The 22,272-nt window shown below is 45.8% G+C and overlaps 1 protein-coding gene across 5 annotated transcripts in view; it reads right to left on the bottom strand.

Annotated features, from left to right (window-relative positions):
- Positions 1-22,272, bottom strand: part of Tbcd (tubulin folding cofactor D) — a 156,773-nt gene that overhangs the window by 125,767 nt on the left and 8,734 nt on the right. For all 5 annotated transcript variants that reach the window (XM_063268238.1, XM_006247861.5, XM_063268237.1 and 2 more), the window contains exons 5-7: positions 21,565-21,711; positions 21,141-21,196; positions 8,852-8,984 (exon numbers count right to left, since the gene is read on the bottom strand). In XM_063268238.1, coding sequence (XP_063124308.1) covers positions 8,852-8,984; positions 21,141-21,196; positions 21,565-21,711 — 336 coding nt within the window. The remainder of the gene's footprint in view (positions 1-8,851; positions 8,985-21,140; positions 21,197-21,564; positions 21,712-22,272) is intronic.

Here is a 22,272-nt window from a genome sequence, read left to right as displayed (position 1 = left end):
AAATCGGTTATCAATGCCCTTCCTCCACAAGCTGCACTGAACATTTCTAGTTTGAATAGCTCCACAGTTGACTACTTCTGGGCCACTTCTGAACTCCTGGATCAGGCCAAATTCTCAGGATATAAACCACCCACTGGGCAGTTTCAGGTTTGACCCATATGCCAGAGGCAAGATTTCCAGGAAAAAGGGTGTTTCTTCCTTACTAGAAAAAAAATAAAGCAAGACCCTTTTCCACCACACAATGAAAGAAATTACACCGTTAACCGAAGCATTTTGTATATTGGAAACCTAAAACTTCAAGTCCAGATTTGTTTTCATTTATATGAAACAGGATTTCCCTATACAGCCCAAATGACCCCAAACTTGAGATCCTCCTGCCTTTGAGTGCTAGAATGTACCAGCATAGCCAGCTCAAGAAGTCTTCATAACAAAAACACATTCACTTACTGCAGCCTCCACCATAGTGTAAAGAAAAAAACTCACCAATAGGAAAGATCTTAGACAATAGAAAAAAGGACAAATGTTGAAGACAGATAACTCTAGCACCTCAAGTTTGTGTTATGACTACTTATTTCAATTTCTTGTGCTTCTTAAGTAAAGGTAACCATTTCTCGATCAACTGATAAATGTGAAAAGGTATGGTAACACTCCTCCTATGAGAGCCCAGGATTGAGGGTATCCCAACAACATGGAGCTTCCCAGGCTCAAAGGCGGGAGCCATGTGTACAGAACCAAGTACCTCTGCACATGGAGCAGTGCCCAGTATGGCTGAGGAACTTGAAGTCAGAGACAAAACCCCAAACTTCCCCAGTACAGGCAAAGTCAGTACTGGCCCCACAGGAAGTGAGGAAGTGAGGGAGACAAAAGGAAGCATAGGCAAAGAACGGCTGAGATGTACCAAAGACCATGTCTCCAGCACAGTACCAATGACACGTGGAGGCAGGGGCAGCAGGACACACAGTACCCATAAAGCCAACAGCGAAGCCTCTGGCTAAGAAATCGGAGACAGAGAAAGAAGGGCATTGTGATTCATGTCAATAATCCCATCACTCCAGAGCTGGAGACAGGAAGCTGAGTTGGTACCAAACAAGCCTGGATCACACAAGGGCCCTATGTCGGGGCGGGGGGTGGGGGGATTACAAAGGTCTTCCAATGGCTCGGGATACTCGGCAGAATGCTCAGGTTCCAGACCCCTGGTCATAACACAAGACAGCAGGAAAGAGTTGGGATGGAGGATTCTCCTGGACTGGCAGAATGATCCAGTCTAAAGAATAGCTGATCTATACACATGAACCACAGAGTCTACAGGACAGGGAAAAGAACCAACTGTTAGAACAAAATGTCAACTGCTCAAATTTTTTGAAATACAGAAAGGAAACTATTTCAGGGAGCTGATACAGACATTTTTTTTGTCCCACAGTGATAGAATGACTCAGCCACAGACAGCTGACCAACCCACTACCTACAGGAGAACATATAGGTGGTCAACCCACTGGCCACAAGGGGCCCAGATTCTCCAATGACCAGACATTGGCTTCCAGCCACACAGATGTTCAAAGCTTCATCAGTCCAGTTTCCTAGTCCACATACAAGCATAAAGATGGCTTAGAAAACTTGGCCTACTAATTACACACTGCCATCCTCTGGGCTCAGAGGGCAGAAAGACGCCCCAACCTGTTCTTGGCAGGTCCTCCCTCTGGTGCTTCTCACTCCCTGTTCCCTCTTGACCATGGGACAGCACACAACTACAAGGAACCAAAAATGATGATAGTAAGGGCCCCACAGATGTACTTCAGTCATCCGTCTAGGAGAAGATGAAAGCCAAGCATAGCAGATGAGGTAGGCTTGAGTGAGGGCAAAAAGACTAAGGAACCATACTTAGAGTCAAGAATTGTGGGATAAGAAGAAGGTACCATGGAGGAATAGCCAGAAAGCCAGGTGACGATCTGGATAAGACAAGGAAAACATGAGAACCAGACAACATAGCAGGCATGGAGAACACCAGCAGAGACAGCCTTAGGCTCTGTCTCGATCAGTTCGTCTGTCTGTCTGTCTGTCTCACACATGCATGCATTGTCTCTGTGTCTCACATATGCAGTCTCTGTCTTTGTCTCATACATACATTGTCTCTGTGTCTCTCTCACATATGCAGTCTCTGTCTGTCTGTCTGTCTGTCTGTCTCTCTCTCTCTCTCTCTCTCTCACACACACACACACACACACACACATATCAGGCTTCTATAGTCACAAGGCTAAGGAAAACAAGTGGTAGGACAACAAGCACAAGGTAAAGTTGTGACTTCAGGTGTCACAAGCAAACCCACGGCCCACAGAATGAGGGCTCTAGAACAAGGACAGAGAGCAGGAAACAAAGATCAAGGGCAAATGAGAGATGAGATGTCACCAGCCAAGGCCTGAGGGAAGCATGTGAGAAGGCCAAGGAAAGTATAGGCAACCAGGTATCAACACCTGCCCATGGGCCAGATGAGAGAAGAGGGAGGTGGAGCTGTGAGACGTTCAAATGGCCTGCAGCAAAAGCCACAAGCCAAGGCTAAAGGTGGAGGGGCCTCCCCTCCTCGGCCTCTATTACCCAGCTTACATCAGCAGGTAGGCAGATAGCGTGGTCTTTCTACTCAGAGGGGAGAGGAGGATGAGGCCAGTGCTTTACAAAGTCCCTTCCCTGCCAACTGTGGAGCCTGCACTATACATGTACATACGCGTTCCTACAGGGCTCACCTAGGTAAAGTGCTGAGCTACAGGAAACTAGAAACAGCCAGAGCTGGCTGTTCAGAGTCTACTCAAAGCCTGGCTCAGGAACTCACTTCCCTGAATCCATGGAGACCGCATTCTCTACAGACAGTGCTTCATCCCCATTCTGTCAGACACTCTCTCCACCCAAAACCTTCTTCGGGCTAGCAAGATGGCTCTGGGTGGAGGCACTTGCTGCTGCCAAGCCTGAGTTCAATCCTCAGACTCATGTGGTGAAAGGTGAGAGTTACTTCTGCATGTTGGCCCCCACGTGAATGTTATAGCGCATACATCACACCGTACCTACAAAACGTATAAACACAAAGTGAAAAGAAGGGCTGTCCTGAGCACCACGGCACAACCACCCAGACATTCTGCCTTGCCACACCGAGCCAGAGCGTCTCTAGAAACCAGGCTCCACAGAGCCCACGAAAAGAGAGGCCAAAGTCCACAAGACCATGACAGGCTAAGTAAGCTCTGTCTAAAGAGCATGACCAGTGCTGATTAATTAGTCTCCACACACTCTGAGGCAAGAGAGGTTTGTCACTTCTCTTCCAGATAGAGCAAGGTACCACACCTATGCCTCAGGCCACCAGGAGAGGTGAAATCCAAGTTTAGCTAAAGCCTATTTAGAGGCCAAAGCCAGAACAGCCTGGCCAGGCAGCTGAAGGCCCAGACAGAGCCAAGTCCAGGATACTGGTTCCTCATGCCTACCCACATAGGTAGTCCAGTCAACAGTCACTTGTACCGAGGCACCTGACCCCTTTCATCCTTTAAACCACATGCAAGGAAGAGACACTCCAACATATGTCTAGTGGGGACTGCCATGCAGTGCCTGGGATGGGCCTGGTGCTTTTGCTCTCTTCAGTTTTAATACTGTGTTTGTGAGGTTTCTGGGGTTTGCTGGAACTTTGTGGCTTTTTGGTTTTCTCAGTGGTAGGTAACCCAGAGCTACAAGAATGCCAGACGAGTGGTCTCTGCCACTGAGCTATATCCCCAAACCATAAGTTCAGTAAGAATTCTACCTTTAGTCAATGATAAAATAAACTCTGAATTTTGAATTTTGTTTGTTTTTGGCTTGGGCACAGCTTCTCTATGTAGCCCTGGCTATCCTGGAACTCTCTATGTAGAATAAGCTGACCTCTAACTCAGCTCCTCCTGCCTCTGCTTCCCAAGTGCTGGGATCAAAGGCGTGTGCTACCAGGCCTGGCAAATTTTGAAATTTTAAAAAATAGGAAAAAAAAAAAAAAGTAACTGTGAAGGGGAGATGCTGTGTTAACTGATGGTAAACAAAAGAGCGCCTCCCGCCACCAATCAACGCAGGCAGTGCCTTCCCTACCAGCAGCCTGTCTTTGGGAACAAATGTTCCTTCACCACCATGAAGACCATGGAAGAAATGCAGAGAAGCCACCGTGGTCGGAAGCTTCCAGCCTGAAGGAAAAGCACAAGCATGCCATCAACCAATAAGCAGAAGTAAAGCACATTTGAGCGATAATGTTTTATTTTAAAACATGTTTTCCATCCTTGGATTTCCTCCATTTGCATTAATACTAACGCTTAGGAGTAAAGGGGCCTCCAGAGAAACGAAGTTGCCAAACACTTGCTTCCTTCCCACAAGAGTTAAGCATCAGTGCTGCGAGAGGACTATGCTTCGAGGGAAATAAAATCAATCCTGGTTTCGATGTGACTTGTTCAGAGTTCACCTGTTTCGCCTAACCCACACTAATGAACAGGTGGATAAAAATGAAGCCAAGTGCATCAAAGGAAACAAGCAATCCCAAAGCACAATGCACCTGCAAGTTTCATCATGCACAGGACACCCAGCCCTCTGCCTTCAGGTCTGACAAGCCCATGGTGAAACTGCTCCACCCACCGAGCGTAACTTCCTCCTGCCCTGAAGCCAGAGCAGACCCAAGTGACCCTCCAAAAGAGAAAAAGAAGCCAAGAGGGAGACTGGGAAGACGACGCTGCCCCAAGTGGAAGCTTGGGGACCTGGGGGGCAGGGCGGTGGCTAGCCGGGCACTGAGCCCTAGGAGATGAGACCACCATAGCTGTTGATCCACAGCAGTTTCATTCATCCACTTCCCAGGATTTCAGTTGTCTGCGTCAGACAATTGCTCACCATCCTCAGGGCAAATCTAGATAGAGCAGAGGTGCTGTTGCCAAACCACCAAAGTACTCTGCCCCAACGGCAGAGAGTTGGGTCTCTTCTCCTCCCTTGCCAACACACCCAGCTGGGGGGGTAGGAGAATCAACTTTCTAAGCCTCTGGGAACCCTTTTTTACACCTTAGGAGAAAGGGAAAAAAGAATTTCTCTCCTCTACACAGGACTTTAAAGATGTCCAAATAAAAGGCACACATGCCTGGCTAGTGTAAGCCACTAAAAGGAATCTCAACCCACTGGTATAACTGGAAGGAATGGAACAACTGTCCTACGGCGTCTGAGCCCAGCCTATGCCCCCATGCACCTCCCAGATAAGGAGAAACAGAAAACTTGGGAACTACACACAGATACAGGTGACCAAAAGAACAAACAGGCAAAGCATGTAAAACCAGATAAAAAGTGAGGAAACCCCAGACACTTTGGCCAGGACCTCCACTCAGCCTTCAGGTCAGTTAAAGCCCCACGAGTTATCGAGTTATCGCCACCTCCCATAGGAGCCTCCTTCACCTACACAGGAAGCCTGTTTACCCTGCCAGCCACAATCTCTATTGCCATGGGCGGCAGTGCAGAGCAGAACTCCTGGACCAGGCTGGCAAGTAGCTCGCTGCAAACCTTAAATCCCCTCAAAAATGCAGACTGCTAGTAGGTACAGTGATACACGCATAACCCTTGCTAACAGAAGCTAATCTGAGTATAAAGCGAGATCCTTCTCAGCATCCCTAACCCCAGAAAGAATGCAGACAGCTGAACAAAAACAACCTAAAATCAATCCCCTGAGATTAATCATGCCTGACCTCCCATGTGTCCCAAAAACATGCTAGATAGGTCTTACACCCTTCCCTCAAGCACGACCATGGATTAACAAACTGTAGCTACATTTGTCAGACCTTTCTGTATTCTCTTGATGTAAAAACTTTCAACAAGACTCATGCCAAGCCAGAGGTGTTGGCACACACCTGAAATCCTAGCACTCTGGAGGAAGAAGCAGAAGTATTAACACAAGTTCAAGGCAGCCTGGGCTACAAGTTCCAGGTAAACCAAGGCTACGCAGTGCAGTACATGGGCAGAAAGCCAGGTGTGGTGGCGCACACCTTTGATCCCAGCCCTCAGGAGGCAGAGGTGGGTGAACCTCTGAGTTCAAGCCCAGCCTGGTCTACGGGCGTTCCAGGGCAGTCAGGGGTACATAGAGAAACCCTGCTCAAACAAACAAACAAACAAACAAATGAGGTGGGTAAGGGTGGGTGAGTGGAGAGCAGACAGCAGGTCAGGCAGAGAGGCAGAGAGTTGGGTCAGTTGGTCACCAAGTTTGAAAACTGAGTTCAATCCCTGCTACCTTATGAGGGACACAGAAAACATTCAACAAGTTGTTTTGAAGTCTTTATTGTTGTTGTTGCTGCTGGGCTCAAAAGATGGCTCAACAATGCACTTGAGTCTCTACACATGCAACAAACGTAAGAAGAAAACATTTTTTTCAAAGATTTTGTCAAAATATCGAGTGCCTACTTAACCCAAATCTTTCAAATAAACTGTTTGCATCTACCTCCTCACCAGAGCTGCCTAAAGCACAGATGTACGGCACCTACCATGATTTATAAACCAACAGCATGGTGGTCACACAACTGTGACCTCGGCCCCAGTCCTCCCCCGTCCCTCCTCACACCATCTTTCAGGGTAAGCCACATTTGCAGCAACCTCTACTGCTGCAATCAAAATGAAAATCACAATAAAACCGCTTTAGTCACCTCTCCCCAGAGCTGGAACAAAAGCCTCCCAAGGTGTGAGCTATTCAGCTGTACTTGCAAACCCCAAAGATGTCTACCACAGGCAGAACCTCACACTTCATCAAGATGACAAAATAGACAAAATTTTCATACTTATTCTGTGTATGTGCACATGTGCTTACTACAACTGATAAGTGGAGGCAACCATCATCTTTCTTTTATTTCTAATTTTTATTTTATTTATTTTGCTTTATTTCTAGTTGTGGATATATGTGTGTGCATCTGTGTGTATATGCACACGTGTGTGTTAAGTGCCCTCAGAAGCCAAAAGATGACATCAGATCTCCCGGAACTAGTTACAGGGAGTTGTGTCCTAACATGGGTGCGGGAACTGAACTATCATGTTTAAGGGTATTGACTTACCACCCCAGCACTACCAAAGAGGTGTGGGGGTTGGGGGGACTATGAGCTGAGGAATACAAAACACCTCTTAGTACTATCCACCGAGTTAAATATCTATTATCTCATACAAACAGAAAAACACCTACTGATACATACCCAAAATAACTGTAAACATAAATTTAAAACAATACAGTAAACTCTTGTATGTTCTCCAGCGGCATTAATCACAACTATCAAAACCAGTCACATAATGAAACATTTTCTGGCCCTAAACAAAGAAGTAAAGAACTGATACATGCCACAGGGTGGACAGACCTTATAGGCTCTGTGTTCACTGTAAAAAGCCTATCCTACCCGATTTTGTATATGCGAAATGTTCATACAAGTCACCTCCAGACAGAGGCAGCTCGGTGGCCATTGGCCTATTGAGTATTACACGGTATGTGGAAGGACATACTGAGGAGAGACAATGGTGGCTACACAACTCTATGGACATAACAAAATGAACTATCTATCTGAAGGGACAAAGTCTTCATAGCAAGCAAATCATCCCTTGATTTTAAACTGTTGTTAACAGAGCTGAGTAGAAGCACAGGACATATGAAACATCTTATTTTCCCAGGTATCCTTCTTACATATTTTGATGAAGACCTCTGAAGGCAACGGCAATTATCACTGAAAACAGAGATACCAACCATTTCTCATTCCCACAGCCAGGATGCACACACAGCCTCAGAAGCAGGTGGAGTGGGTCCAGAGCCTGTGTCTGCCTTCCCACCCCAGGCTGCATGCCCCCTTCCCAGGGTTACGGGCACATGGCCCTGACACCTCCCACCCTGCAGCAGGACCTGTATTAAGGTGTGCAGAAAGCCAAATCCAAGAGGCCAGTATGACTGGTTGGCTTCAAACTTTTCCTAAGGATCCTACTTCTAAGTGACCTGTCAGTTTCCTTTGCCTTCAAGACAAGGACAAAAACTCCTCTCAAATCTCATCCAGTGTAATCAAAAGAAAAACAAGGAAGAGGTTTCTGACCCTGGAGTCTGCCGTTTCAGGTTATCTGCACCCTCCAGAATGCCAAACCCTAGAGACCAGGGCCTTACAGAGTTATCCATGCCTTCATCCAAATATACTGACTCTCAATACCATGGCCTCTGTCAGAGAGCGTCTGTAACCTTGTAAACATTAACCCTAGAGATAGACCTCGAGAGGCACCATGACCTTCTGAGCACTGACCATCAAAACCAAACAAAATCTTAGGGGTTCATCTGTGACTCCTGAATGCTGGTCCAGGAGCCCTAGCCTTGTTAACAAGGCCATGTCCTCTGTGATTTCACACCAGAGCTTTTCTTCTTGTCAGTACTAAAAAGCCACACAACAGACAGGCAGAGAAGACCAGCAATAGGCAGGATGGGCACAATGGGCATCTCCAGATGGGTCCCAGTGTCTGTCCTTAAACTTAGGGACTAGAACTTTGTAACCCACACATCCAAACAGGTTTCAAGCCTTCTTTCACTAGGGCTAGTTTCACGAACTGCTTTACAACAAAACTAAAGGCTGCAGTTCTGTGGGCACCACTGCCCTCTAGTGGTGAGACACAGTACTTCAGCTTTCTCCTGGGAGCCACCACTCCAGTCCAGCCTCCTACACTAAGCACACAGCAGTGGAAAATGAAATCACAATCCTGTAATGCAATTCAATCCCACCATGTTCCAGTAACTCGAACATAGAATGAATGGATTTGGGGACAAACCATCAGTTTGACCAATTCCTACAGTTCCAGAGCTCCACAAGCTGTCCCTGGGGCAGCACTTACTTACCAGGGCCTGCAACATCCCATCCATGGTAATGACACCGTCAATGGTCTGGAAGGAAGAGTGGGCCAAGGTACAAAGGCTCCAGTCCAGAAAGCTGGCCATCTTTCTCTGCTTGACATCAGGACGTGTGATAAACCTACGGGGAATGCAAATACAGGAGATGCTCGATAGATTCCAATGGTAAAGCTCACCCACATCCCACCACCTACCACACACATTTCCTTCCAGTCATCTTAGATCCCCGAACAGGTCAGCTGCCTGCACACATGACTCTCCTTCTCTCTAGGAAATCAAGTCCCTGACCACCATGGTCCCGCAGCTGACTGCCTATCAGGATCTCTCAAGAAGTTACTCACAGACCTCAACCACCTTACCTCCTTCTCTCCTGGGTCCCAACTAATCGGCAGCTTCACAAATCAATAGGCATCTTTACCCTACCACAGCAGGGAACATCTACCTGCTTCTCGGCTCCGACTACTTCCAAGTATATCCCTTTATCTCAAGATATATCCTCAACAACCTAATCCAACAGCCAACCCCTACCCAAGGACCTTTCTCTACCACAACCTCTATGGGTCACACAACCTCATGCTGCACAAGCCTGCTTCCTTCCACCCAACATCCAGCTGACAACGTGAACCCAGACCTCTGACTCAGTGACTCCAGACAGATCCTATAATGGAGACAATACATGAACGAAAGGAAGGAGAAGGGAAGAAGAGGAAGGGGAAAGGGGGGAAGGAGAAGAAAGAGGGAGAGGGAAAGGGGAAGGGAAGGGAAGGGAAGGGAAGGAGAGGAAGGGATGGGAACAGAAGGGAAGGGGAAGAAAGAGGGAGAGGGAAAGAGGAAGAAGAAGGGAAGGGAAGGGAAGGGAAGGGAAGGGAAGGGAAGGGAAGGGAAGGGAAGGGAAGGGAAGGGAAGGGAAGGGAAGGGAAGGGAAGGGAAGGGAACGGAAGGGAACGGAAGGGAACGGAAGGGAACGGAAGGGAACGGAAGGGAACGGAAGAACGGGAAGACAAATCGAAGAATAGGAACAGAAAGTGCTGCCTCCCCAAAGGGGACTTGAACAGGAGAGCTGAACAAGAAGGAACAGAGTCAAGTGGGAAAGCTCTGTGTGGGGGAAAAGGAGCTAACAGGAGACGCATAACTGTTGAGTACAGGGACCAGGAACCAGAGGACCTAAGGCAGGGCATGTTTGATGAATGCCCTGACTCTCAGTCTCAGGCAGGAACATGGACACGGCGGTGTCTGTCAGCAGGTAGTCTAAGGTAGTTCCTTCAGAGTAGTGGAACTGCAGGCTGAGAAGGGAAGGCTGTGAGTCCTGGGAACAGAGGGCTTCACTCCAGGGTATTCTACATCCAATACCCGTTAGGGAGTCATATGAGGCACCAGCCAGAGAAATGTCAGGACTAGGATTCTGATGACATCCACTCGCCCCCTAGAGCCCTGACCACCTACACCAGGACCTAAACCCAGTCGCCCAGAGGGCCAGTTAGAGCTACATCCACTCTCTGGGTAACAAACCCTCTCAGCACATACTGATTGGTACTAGCATAAGGCGCTCCAGCCACTCCCAGAATAGGTACAGCCAAGCACAAGGGGACAGCTGGCACCTTCACCATCCCACGAGTAAAGACTCACCTCCTGCAGTTCATACCTCGTAAGACACGCTCCAGGGTTTAGATTCCCTATCTCCACACAACATGGTCCAATGCTTGCCTAACCTCAGTGGTCACCTTTCGCTCTAGTGGGAGATGACCAAATCCTTTCCCTAAGCAGCAACTACAGTCTAGTATTTGTTTTCTACCTTTATCCTGCCAGGACTCACACGCACAGATTTACTCCCATGGCAAAGTACAGTATTAAAGATTAGAAAAACAAGAGCACACTTGCTTTGCTACGAGCTACCAATTTGACAGCTAAAGAAAAGGCAACGTGGAGCCAGCCATCAGTAGGCCAAGCTGTAAAAGTGGCAGAGCATCCAGATTCACTGACAACTACAAAAGAGGTGGAGCCATAAGACTGGTGACGGCCAGCGGTGGGAACTAGAATCAACAAAGGATGGCTGCCTTTGAACAGCAACAACTCTAACAGGGCCATCACACAGTAAATGGCAGCAGAGCAGGCCAAGCACGCGTCTGGAGCAAGAATGACAGCAAAAGTAGAGAGAAGACAAGAGCGGGGAGCTGAGACTTTAAGACAGAGGCTATTTAGAGCCAGAAATGAAAAACTACAAGCACTAGTGTTCCTGAGAACCATCATGGCTTTAGTCCTAGGGTCTCAAACTACCCAGGCCAGAGAGCTTTAACACTGAACATTACCTAAGCGCTTAGGAATCCCAATACCTACCTACACCTGCACACCAGCTGCTGCCAAGGAGTGAGGATACTCATAAAACTAAAGGTCTAGTACCTTGGCTTTCTCAGGAACTGTGAGACCTGTAGGACTAACGACACTACTGTCAGAAGCTTGCACAAGAGGACACCACCTGTTCCTGCTTCTGCCTGTTTATTCCTGAAATTTGATGCTACCAAATGCTAAGATACGCAAAAGATACCAAGACCAGCCGTGACTTTTTTTTCACTGACTACCTGTGAATTCTACCTAAGAAGAGCAAAGAGATCCCCAGCCAGCTACACTAGGAATCCTAGTGGCTGGACTGCCTGGGACACAGCCTCAGAGTGAAACAGCAAAGGGGAAGTAACAATCCCCACTCTGTAAAATTCAGTGTATATGTACACTTCAAACTAATAAACAATAATAAAGGTCTGTGGAAATACGAAATATCTACAGTTATTCTGGAACTAGTAGTTAGCTACTAGAAGGGAAACCCCTCCTGACCCAAACTCTACACCAGTGGTTCTCAACCTTCCTAATGCTTTGAGCCTTTACTACAGTCCTCCTGTTGTGGTGACCCCAACCATACAATTATTTTCGTTGCTATTTCATAACATGCTGTTATGAATCATAATATAGATATCTAACATGCAGGATATCGGCTATTTGACCCCTGTGAAAGAGTTGTTTAACCCCCATAGGGGTCACAACCCACAGGTTAAGAACCTCTGCCCTATACCAAAAGAAATTGGAGGTAAAATTAATTCTGTGTTACAACAATGACAAGCAGAAAAATATAAATGACTATTTGTTAAATCTCTTAGGTTAAGATTTTGAACTTCAACAGTTAAAAAAAAAACAACAACAACCAAATTTCAAAAAAAGATTTGTTTGGCATTAAAGTTAAAAACTATACTGTAGGTTCTCACCTCTCCCTCTGTTCCTCCAGATCCAATCCCCCAGTCTCACCTCCAGCTCTGCAACAGAACCCCTGCTGCAGCTTTCCCTGCCCCTCCCCCATATCCGGTGGACCCTACAGATCTTATCCTCCTAACCTCTGTCCCCTGAATCATCGCTTTATCCCAGCCCCCCCCCCAACCAGCAGGCACCCCCTGCTAACCCAAAGGCCACATCTGCCAGGGAACCAAGTAGGCTGGAAGCAGATCTTCACCTCTTACCTGTTACCCCCAATCCAATGCCCCAGTCTCTTCCCAAATTCTGCAGCAGAACACCTGCAGCAGTCTCCCTGCCCTCCCAAGCCTATCTCCAATAGATCCCACGGATCTTCCCCTCCTAACCCCCATCCCTCCCTTTGTCGCTTTTTCCCAGGCCCCAACTCCAACAGGCTCTCCATGAAAACCCACACCTCCCAGGGAACCAGGCAGGGTGTCTGCAGATAGTCCCTCTCCTTCTGTGGCCTCCTGATCCAATCTCTCCATCTCATCCCCAGCTCTGTTGTAGACCTTCTCTGGTGACCTTTCTTCATTATCTACCCCATTCCAAGGAGACAAAATAAGCAGATCCTGGTTGAACCTATGCTCTCCTCCCTCTTGGGACCCCTATCCTATCTCCATTCCTAAGTGTCAGTTCCCAATAACCACAAACACATTTTACCTGGAACCCCAGCCCTTCCTTCCCTCCACAGTAAGATGCCCCAGCAGGAGCTGACAGCTCCTGTCAAAATAGCCACACCACCACATCTCCCCAGCCTGCAGCCATCACAGTTGTCCACAGTGGCAACACCTTCTTTTCCTGCCTCAGCCTACAGCTTGGTGAAACACCACTGCAGGGGCTGTGACACAGGAGCTGTTCACAGTGGCAGCTCCTCCTCTCCAGCCTCCCCACAGCAGCCCCACAGAGAGGTTGCCTCAGCAAGAGCTGACTGAAACCGGAAGAACTTCCCACCCTAACCCACAGGCCCAACACAGGAAAAAGGGGGCAAGGGGAAAGCCACCAAGTCCTGAGCAGGAAGTCCACCAGTCCTCAATCTGGAAATCTCTGCCCCGAAAAGACCTATCCCTTAGATATCCTATATAAGCACTGACTCTTGTCCAGTCCCCCTGTTGTCCACTACCAGGATCAGAGGGCAGCCATCCCTCGACTCATCCCTCCACACCCTGGACCCTCCAATAAATCTCCTTCCTGAGATTTCCTGCCTGATGTAACTCTCTAGTCAGAAAAAGCCAAGAAGAAAAGCAATGAAGAGAAGGGGCAGGGCTGAAGCTCTGAAGCTCTGAAGCTTAGCTGGCATAATCTCCCCTGGGAGCTGCAACGCCTCTGAGGCTTCCTAAGAGCTGTGTGGCTTTTAGTGGGCAGACACCTCAACCCCCGCCCCCAATGTCTCAGGTTCCCCTTCCACTGGGACACCTTCCCTCAGAGCTGCATGGTTCCTGGGCTTCTGAGTCCCAGGATACCCTCCCATCCAAGCAAAAACGTAGCTAGGCTGGAAACTACGAGGAGGGTTGGCAGGGAGTTAAGAAAACTGGTTACTATTCTAAAAAAGCTAGTTGTTTTACATGCGCACGTGTGCATGTGCATGTGTGCACGTGTGCATGCATGCATACATATATATTCCTTCTCTTACCTCATGGAACTTTCTCCAAAATACTTTGACACAAGGCAAGTCTCAACATCCAAGATCCAAGAAAAGTGAAATAACTCCCTGAATCCTACCAGACCATCAGCAACTGATTAAAGCCAGGCACCAACAGAAACAACACCCAACGGAAGCTGAACAACTCTCTCCTAAATGAAAATGGGTCGAGACAGAAATAAAGAAATTAAAGGCTTTCTAAAATCCAGTGTGATGAATACACACATACCCGAACTCATGGGACACAATGAAGGTGGTCCTAAGAGGCAGGTTCACAGCACTAAGCACCTATGTTTAAAAAAAAAAAAAATGGAGAAAATTCAGACTAGCGACATGAAATACACATGAAAACTCTAAAACAAAAAAAAGAGAAATCATACTTGGAAGAAGTAGATGACAAGAAATAATGAAACTCGGGGCTGAAATCAATAAAGAGTTGGTTCTTTGAGAAAAAGCAATAATTCAACAAAACATTATTCAAATTAACTAAATATGGAGAAAAAATATAAAATTCACAAAATTGGAAATGGAAGGGGAACATAACAGACAGCAAGTAGATCCAGAGAATCCATCAATGACATGCTTTAAAAACCTGTATTCCACCAAACTGGAAAACCTAAGAGAAATGGACATTTCTCTCAATAGCTACCACTTAGCAAAGTTAAATCATGATCACATGAACAACTTCAACAGACCTATAAGCCCTAGTGAAACAGAAGCCGTCACTGACACTCTCCCTACCTAGCTGGGCAGCAGTGGTGGCACATGCCTTTAGAGCCAGCACTTGGGAGGCAGAGGCAGGCAGATCTCCTGAGTCTGAGGTCAGCCTGGTCTACAGAATGAGTTCCAGGACAACCAGGGCTACACAGAGAAACCCTGTCTTGAAAAATGTCTGCAAACCAGTAAAAGCCTCGGGCCAGATGGCTTTTGCAAAGAATTAGACAAGAATTTCAAAGAAGAGTTAATACCAACACTCCCCAAATTATTCCACAAAATAGACACTATACTCAATAAAAACTTCAAACCAAATCCTACAGCACATTAAAAAGATCACCCACCATGATCAAATAGGCTATGTCTCAAAGATGCTGGGATGGTTCAATACACAAAAATCAATAAATGTCATCTACCATATAAACAAAATGAAAGAAAAAAAAACACATGATCATCTCATACACAGAAAAGGTCTTTGCAAAATCCAATACCCCTTTATGATAAAAGTCCTAGAGAGATCAGGGATACAGGGACCTACCTAAACATAACAAAGGCAGTTCACAGCAAGCCCAACGTCAACCTAAGTGAAGAGAAACTCGAAGCAATTCCACTACCAAGACACGGTTGTCCACTCTCTCCACACCTGATCAAAATAGTATTTGAAGTCTTAGCTAGAACAATAAGACAACAGAAAAATAAAGAAAATGTGGTACACTTACATGTTGGGAGCGATGCCCTTGAAGCCCTCCATTATTGATGTTATTATTATGGTTAGCGTTAAGTATGACTGGGTTCATGGAAAATCCCCAGCCAGCTGCAGAAGACTAATACAATTGTGGTGGTTAAGATGAATAATCATATGATAACATCTGATGTTAAGATACCCAATGTGATGACCTGTAACCTTTCTGAAAAACCAACATCCTGCTGACTAATAGATATGACAAACCTGTGACCTTTCTGACATCCTGTCAACATCAGTCAATTCCCTGACCACATGAATATTGTGTCCTTGGCGTGGGTAAATGTTTCTTACTTCCCCCCTCCCTCTGTTACCCCTGTTATGGTATAAATTCAGGCTTCGGGAAAAATAAAATTGTCGCCTTGATCAGACTCTTGTCTTGGCGTCCTTCTTCATGTCTCTTGTCCCCCATTCTCTTCCAGGTACCCTCAGCACCCTCGTGGACACTTGTCTCAAAAAAAAAAAAAAAAGAAAGTCTTCTGGATGTGACAAGGTTAGGCACTCATGAAGCTGTGGTGGTCAGACTGAGACCTAAAGATCAAACTCCTCAACACCAGAGCACCGAGGAGAAAGGGGCTCATGGGGCCCCACCCTTAGCTGAGGAACTTTTGACTGTTGCTGGAGATAAGGGTCTCACCACTCTCAGAGCGTGGCCCATGGTGGGTCACTCACGCTCCAGTGCCTATCGACCTACACCCAGACACACACCGGCTACACTAACTGGACTCAGTGGGTTAGAAACAAAACAAACAAACAAAAACAGACATGAAGTTGTGAAGGGTTGGTTGGGCAGTGGGGCGTTTCCCAGAGAAGCTGGGGGCGGAAACGAGGGCATGGTAGATGTCATCTAAATAAAAGCATTGTGTTCTTGTGCGAAATTTCCAAATAATATCTATTAAATAATTTTAATAATAATTTTAAGATAAAAGTAAAATAATAATTAAGAAAGACAAAAAGTTATAGGGAAAGTCAAGTATGGAAGCTCACACTTGTCATTCCAGCAAGAGACCAGGAAACTGAGGCAAGAGCTAATGAGCAGAATTGTCTCAGAAACTTGAAAACTGAAGTGTATAGGAAGCTCAGTCTTAAAAGTACAGCTAATAAACCAAGCACATGTGGTTCCAGAGCCACAGGCAGAGAAGGGCACAAAACACTGGCAGCAATTAGTGTAGTGGGGCAGACAGCATCTCCACAGGGAACAGCAAGCTACTGTACATTGCCACTCTTACCCCATCAAAAAGGTGACTATGGAATACAGGTGACTCAGAACCAAGAACACAGTCACTGAGCACCTCTGGACCCATCCAGGTGACCATGTCAGTCTTCTCAAACACCCTGGGTACTCACTCAGGCCAGGGGCTGCACTGCACATGCAGTCTCAAAGTCTGGCAATAGCCTCTCCAGGGTGGATACCAGCTACACCAAATGAAACACTTATTCTGTTCACCTCAACTGACAAAATGACACTGAGGCTCTGGTGCTCCAAGTGAAGGACCCTAGTTCTTACTGAAGTAAAAGAGCTATGAAGAGGCTTGGCCTGGTAGAAAGTAGGTAGGTTATGAGGACTTTGGCCAACTTTACACCCAACATCTCAGGTCAAGATTAGGCCAAGTACCAGGTTCCCGCCTCGGGTCAAGGCTAGGCCAAGTTCCATTCTCCACCCACAGTTCTTGGGAGGAGTGGGGACATTCTTGAAAATCCACAGAATGTACTGACTGGTAGTCACCTGACCCTCTGGTCCCAGACAGAGCTCGAAGACATGTCATATAAATTTAAACTGTAAACTTGCAGATGTAACCTGTACCTCTAAAAGTATAAAAACTGCTTGTTTATAGCCATTCAGGGTCACTTTCCAGTCCCTTGTCACAAGGGGCTGATTGAAGGTCGACCCCGACACGCCTGAAATTAAACCTCTTGTGTTTGCATCGAACTACGTTCTCGTGCCTCACTTGGGGGGGTCTCCCAGTAGTTAAGACTCACAAGCCTTACATGGGTTATGGTTTTTCCTGTAGGATCCTAAGATGTGAACAAAGGTTTTTGAGTTTTATCTTCTGTGGCCTAAAGATACTCTGTGGAGTAAAGCTTGGCATAAAGCTATCACCATTAGTATGTTTGGCAAGAACAAACAGCAAATGCAGGGTTGACAGTAAGGCTGGTAACATGGCTCAGGTGGTAAAAATACTCATGTACATACACACACACACACAAGCAAGCAAGCAAGCACACATGCACAAACATGCAGTGATAAATATACTGTTTTTACTACAGTAACTTTTTAATTTTCAAATAGACAATAACTTTCATTTGACAAAGTTAAGAACACAAAGTTCCACCCAGCTGACAAATACTGAAAAGGCAGCCTTTAATTTACTTAACATTTGCAGTGACTATATTTTAAACCCCTAAAAAACACTGATTTTTTTTACCCCCCCCCCCCATTACAGGAATTCATGCCAAGAAATCAATCAGAATAGTGAAGTTTTATGTGGAGTATTCAGGAATGTCCACACTAATCTTGGTGACCAATTAGGAAAAAGGCCATCTACATACGTAACAGTAATATATCCACACCCGTGTCAGAAAAGATAAAGGGTTCCAGGGACAGTCGAGGGTGCAGTAACTCAGCCAAACAGAACGTGTGGTCACTGGACACAGAACACTCGCAGAGACACCACCCAGAGCAGGAAAGAAGGTATGAGTTACCTTCTTCAAAATGTATGGATTCTTTTGTTAAGGTTTGAATCTAAACTGTCCTGAGAGATCATGTGATCAAAGCTGCTCGCCAGCTGACGGGGCGTCTCAGAAGTGATTGTCTGGACCATGAGAGCTCTAAGCTCCATGGAGACTAATCTACTAGTTGGAGGAAATACACACTTAGGACATTCCCTGAGAGGGCTGTATTCTGTTCTGTCTCTATGTCCATCCTTCTCCACTTAGCAGATACCATGAGGTCAGCAACTCTGTCCCACCCTCTCAGCTATGTTCTGACACAGCAGAGACCACAGTGTTTGTTCCTACTTTATAGAGGTGGACCAATGACTAAAGTGGACTTACCATGGAGTAAGGCCTACAAAACTGTGAGTCTGAATGAGTCTTTCCTCCTTTTCCTTTCCTCGGGTATCCCGACAGCAATGAAAAAGTTAACTTTTATAGTTGGAAAGTTGTCCTCTTTTCAGGCCTTGGTAAAGCGGGGCACAGACTCCCTTGGAGATTTTCCTTCCCAGGTGAGGAGCCCTTAAGAAAGAGGCCTTATGGGGTTGGGGATTTAGCTCAGTGGTAGAGCGCTTGCCTAGGAAGCGCAAGGCCCTTGGTTCGGTCCCAGCTCCGGAAAAAAAAGAACCAAAAAAAAAAAAAAGAAAGAGGCCTTAGCAGGGCATGGTGGCACATACCTTTAATCTGAGCCTGATTCAACATAATGAGTTCCAGGACAGCCAGGGCTGCACAGTGAGACTCTGGCCTTGCCAATTCCAAGGGAGGAAAGGGCTCCTCTCTTGCCTTGAAGGACTCACACCTCATCACTGAGTCATGCTTTCTAATGTAACATCCAAGGTTGTGAACTGCTCACAAAAAGTGTCTCTCCTCACTTTACAGAGATGAGCCCTGTAAAGCTACAGTACACCTCACCAATATCTAATCGAAACAACACAAGACTTAACAGCCAATTTTCAACTCTCACCAATTCAGGAGATGGGATTGGTGAGGTTTCTAACTTAGGTAACTATGCATATATTTAAAATCACACCATGGGCTGGAGATATGGCTCAGTGGGTAAGAGCACTGGGTGCTCTTCCAGAGTACCCAGGTTCACCTCCCAGCACCCACGTGAGAGCTCACGACTGTCTATAATTCCAGCTCCAAGTGATCTAACACCCTTGCACAGATACATATGCAGGCAAGACACTCATCAGTACTCCACAAACAATGCACACGCGCACACACACACACACACACACACACACACACACACACACGCACACACGCACACACATAGTACAAAGACACATGTATGCAAAATGCCTATACACATAAAATACAAATTGAACAAATCTTGGGGCTTTTTGTTGTTATTTTTGGGTTTTGCTTTTTTCGGTGTTTGTTTGTTTTAAAGAAAAGTGATTAAACCTAAAACAAAAAAAGAGCACAGGATGCCAAAAGGGAGTAAAACAACAAGATGTTCTACAGGAAGGTGAACATTCCATGCCCTCCATAAGACCTCCGTAAGCTCAGGAAGCCCTGAAAGCGACCTGATTCATTAAGGCCCTCCCTTCCCAAGCATACACATGAGCAAGGACTACTGAGAGACATTCTTAGACAAGCTGAGCTGCCTACAGACTGTGGAGTTTGCTCCAAGTTTCTTGAGCAGTCAACCATGCTGGAGTAGGCTTTGATGATGATGCTATCACCGAGCCATTTCTACGCCTGTAAATAACACCTCACCCATATTCCTCTAAATGATCCCAATAAAATTCACCGATTTGGAGTTTGGATCTGTACTTTGATCTGTCACTGTGAATTCCCTATCTGGGGTGGGTAGCCATTCTTCAGGTCTCCCCAGAAACAGTGTCATACAACTGAAAGAGAGTGTGGCTCTGGGAAGCATTAGAGAGCGGAATAGGGAATCAATATGACCGAAGTCCAATGTATGAGATTCTCCAAGAATATTTCTTTAAAGAACCCTAACATTCTCAAATTCACAGAACAAGTTCATTCAGTCTTTATATGCACCACTGGCATGTCTGAGATATTTCAAGCAGGCTGTGTTGATCACCTTCACTCACCAGAGAAACCATCTCCTACCTGCATTTTTAACTACACAGGACACTGGTTAAGATTTTACCCAGTGAACTACAATATAACCCTGCCTGAGGATTTTATCTCCAGATCATACCCATGTGTGTCCAGCATAAACTGCTTCTGAGGTGACTCTCAAAAACACATAACTCCTGCTGGCTGCCTCAAGGGACCATCACACTACAGAAGGAAAGCCCAGTTGGACTATTCAAGGGCCTATAAGGTATCCCTGTGAGTCCCAAAACACCACCAGGCTACCCAAGCCCCAAATGCATATTAAGGAATGCTACAAGCCCTAAACTGGTGCCAGGTGACCCCCACAAGCTCAAAGCAGCATAAATACCTTTGATTCAAATGTCTTCTATAACCAACCAGAGCTGCCTGTTCCCTCAGAGAGGGCAAAAGGATCTATTATATATAAAGATCTTAAAGAAACTTCATCTGAGAACAGAAATGTAGGCATAAGGTTTTTGTGCACCCTGTAAAGGTTATCCTTGTGTTATCCAAATGCTGACTTCTCTGCTCTCATATCTTACTTCAATCTGGACACGGCACTGCAATGCTTATATCTAGAATCTCCTATTTCAAGTTTGTGAAAACAATTCTTACCATTTATTTTCTGCCTTGTCAATAAGTGCTGATCACCATATGGCTGGGCAGAAGAGAGAATACAGTGAAAGCTTCTGCCAGCCAAGGGAGCAGAAAGAGAGGGAACTTGAGATCAGCCATGAGGAGGAGAGGGTCCAAGAAGAAACCATGAGAAAAAACATCAGAAGCCCAATGAGCCAGGTCAATAATAACATGTAAGTATTTGGGATCATGGCTGAGACGTAGCCAGATTAGTAGAGGGGTTACTATAAATCATTTAACTGCCCAGTACGGAGGTCCAGCTCAAAATAAATCTTAGTTTCTCTGTGTAGTTAGTGGGGACTAGCAAAGGTAAGAAATATAGCCACCAGATTAATTCACTGTTAATATTTATATTAAAAATAATTCATCTTACACACACACACACACACACACACACACACAAAACACATAACAGAATGTAAGAATAGGCTTATAACAGACAACCACATCTCAGTCAACAGTCCTGCACAGTAGGTAAGACTTACTTGGACACAAGGACAGCAGCCGCATCTCGCGCCTTGTCACTGACCACCAAGTAAGACTGCAAGAATTTGACAAATTTCAATTTAGCACTTTTATCTTCATTTTCTAGATTTCCTACAATTATGCATTAGTTACGCAATATTCAAAACTAAATGTAAAATGAAGTTTCTCTAACCATCTCTTGCCCCAAAGGCCCCTTACATATCACTGCTACACTTGACAAATATTTGTATTACCTGTAGAGAAATGATATTGCTAAAGCAATGACCTCTACGTAAGATCACAATTTCAAAGCTGAGGTATCACTAAAAGCAGTGATGTCAGGGAAGCAAATGTAAATGTGTGCTCCAAAGGTTTATCCAGCTATCCTCTCGTCTCAGGACAAGTGCACATCTAACTGCCAAAGGTTTGTGTGACCATTGTTACCTGTGCTATTTGCAGAATTCGGTCCATTATGGGCATCCGTGTTTCTCCAGATTGAGTGGGCAGGTTCCCATCAAGGCGTGAAAAATCAAAAGGGATCAAGCAGGTCACAGACAGCCACAGTAAAAGCATGTAGCGAGTTTCCCATGTCTACGGAGTTAAATCACAGTCAGAATGATCCCAATATTAGACAGAGCTGCTGGGCATGATAGTGCAAACCCTGAATCCTTGCACTCACGAGGCAAGGCAGGTGGATTGTTCCAAGCCAGCCTGATTCACATAGTTCCAGGCCAGCCTACATAAAACCTGATAAGAAAGAAAGAAAGAAAGAAAGAAAGAAAGAAAGAAAGAAAGAAAGAAAGAAAGAAAGAAAGAAAGAAAGAAAGAAAGAAAGAGAGAGAGAGAGAAAGAGAGAGCGAGAGAGAGAGAGAGAGAGAGAAAGAAAGAAAGAAAGATAGATAGATAGATAGATAGATAGATAGATGGGGACAGGGAGGGAGGGAGGGAGGGAGAGAGGGAGGAAGGGGAAAAGAAAAAAGCAGCCAAAAAGATTAGTCAGCAGATAAAAAGATGGTTTTAAAAATGGCCTAAGATGGGGCTGGGGATTTAGCTCAGTGGTAGAGCGCTTACCTAGGAAGCGCAAGGCCCTGGGTTCGGTCCCCAGCTCTGAAAAAAAAGAACCCAAAAAAAAAAAAAAAAAAAAAAAATGGC

Source organism: Rattus norvegicus, chromosome 10 (assembly GCF_036323735.1).
Source record: "Rattus norvegicus strain BN/NHsdMcwi chromosome 10, GRCr8, whole genome shotgun sequence".
Classification (NCBI taxonomy): Eukaryota; Metazoa; Chordata; class Mammalia; order Rodentia; family Muridae; genus Rattus; species Rattus norvegicus.
The sequence above is the reverse complement of the archived record's forward strand: the minus strand, read 5'-3'. Positions and strand labels throughout refer to the sequence as shown.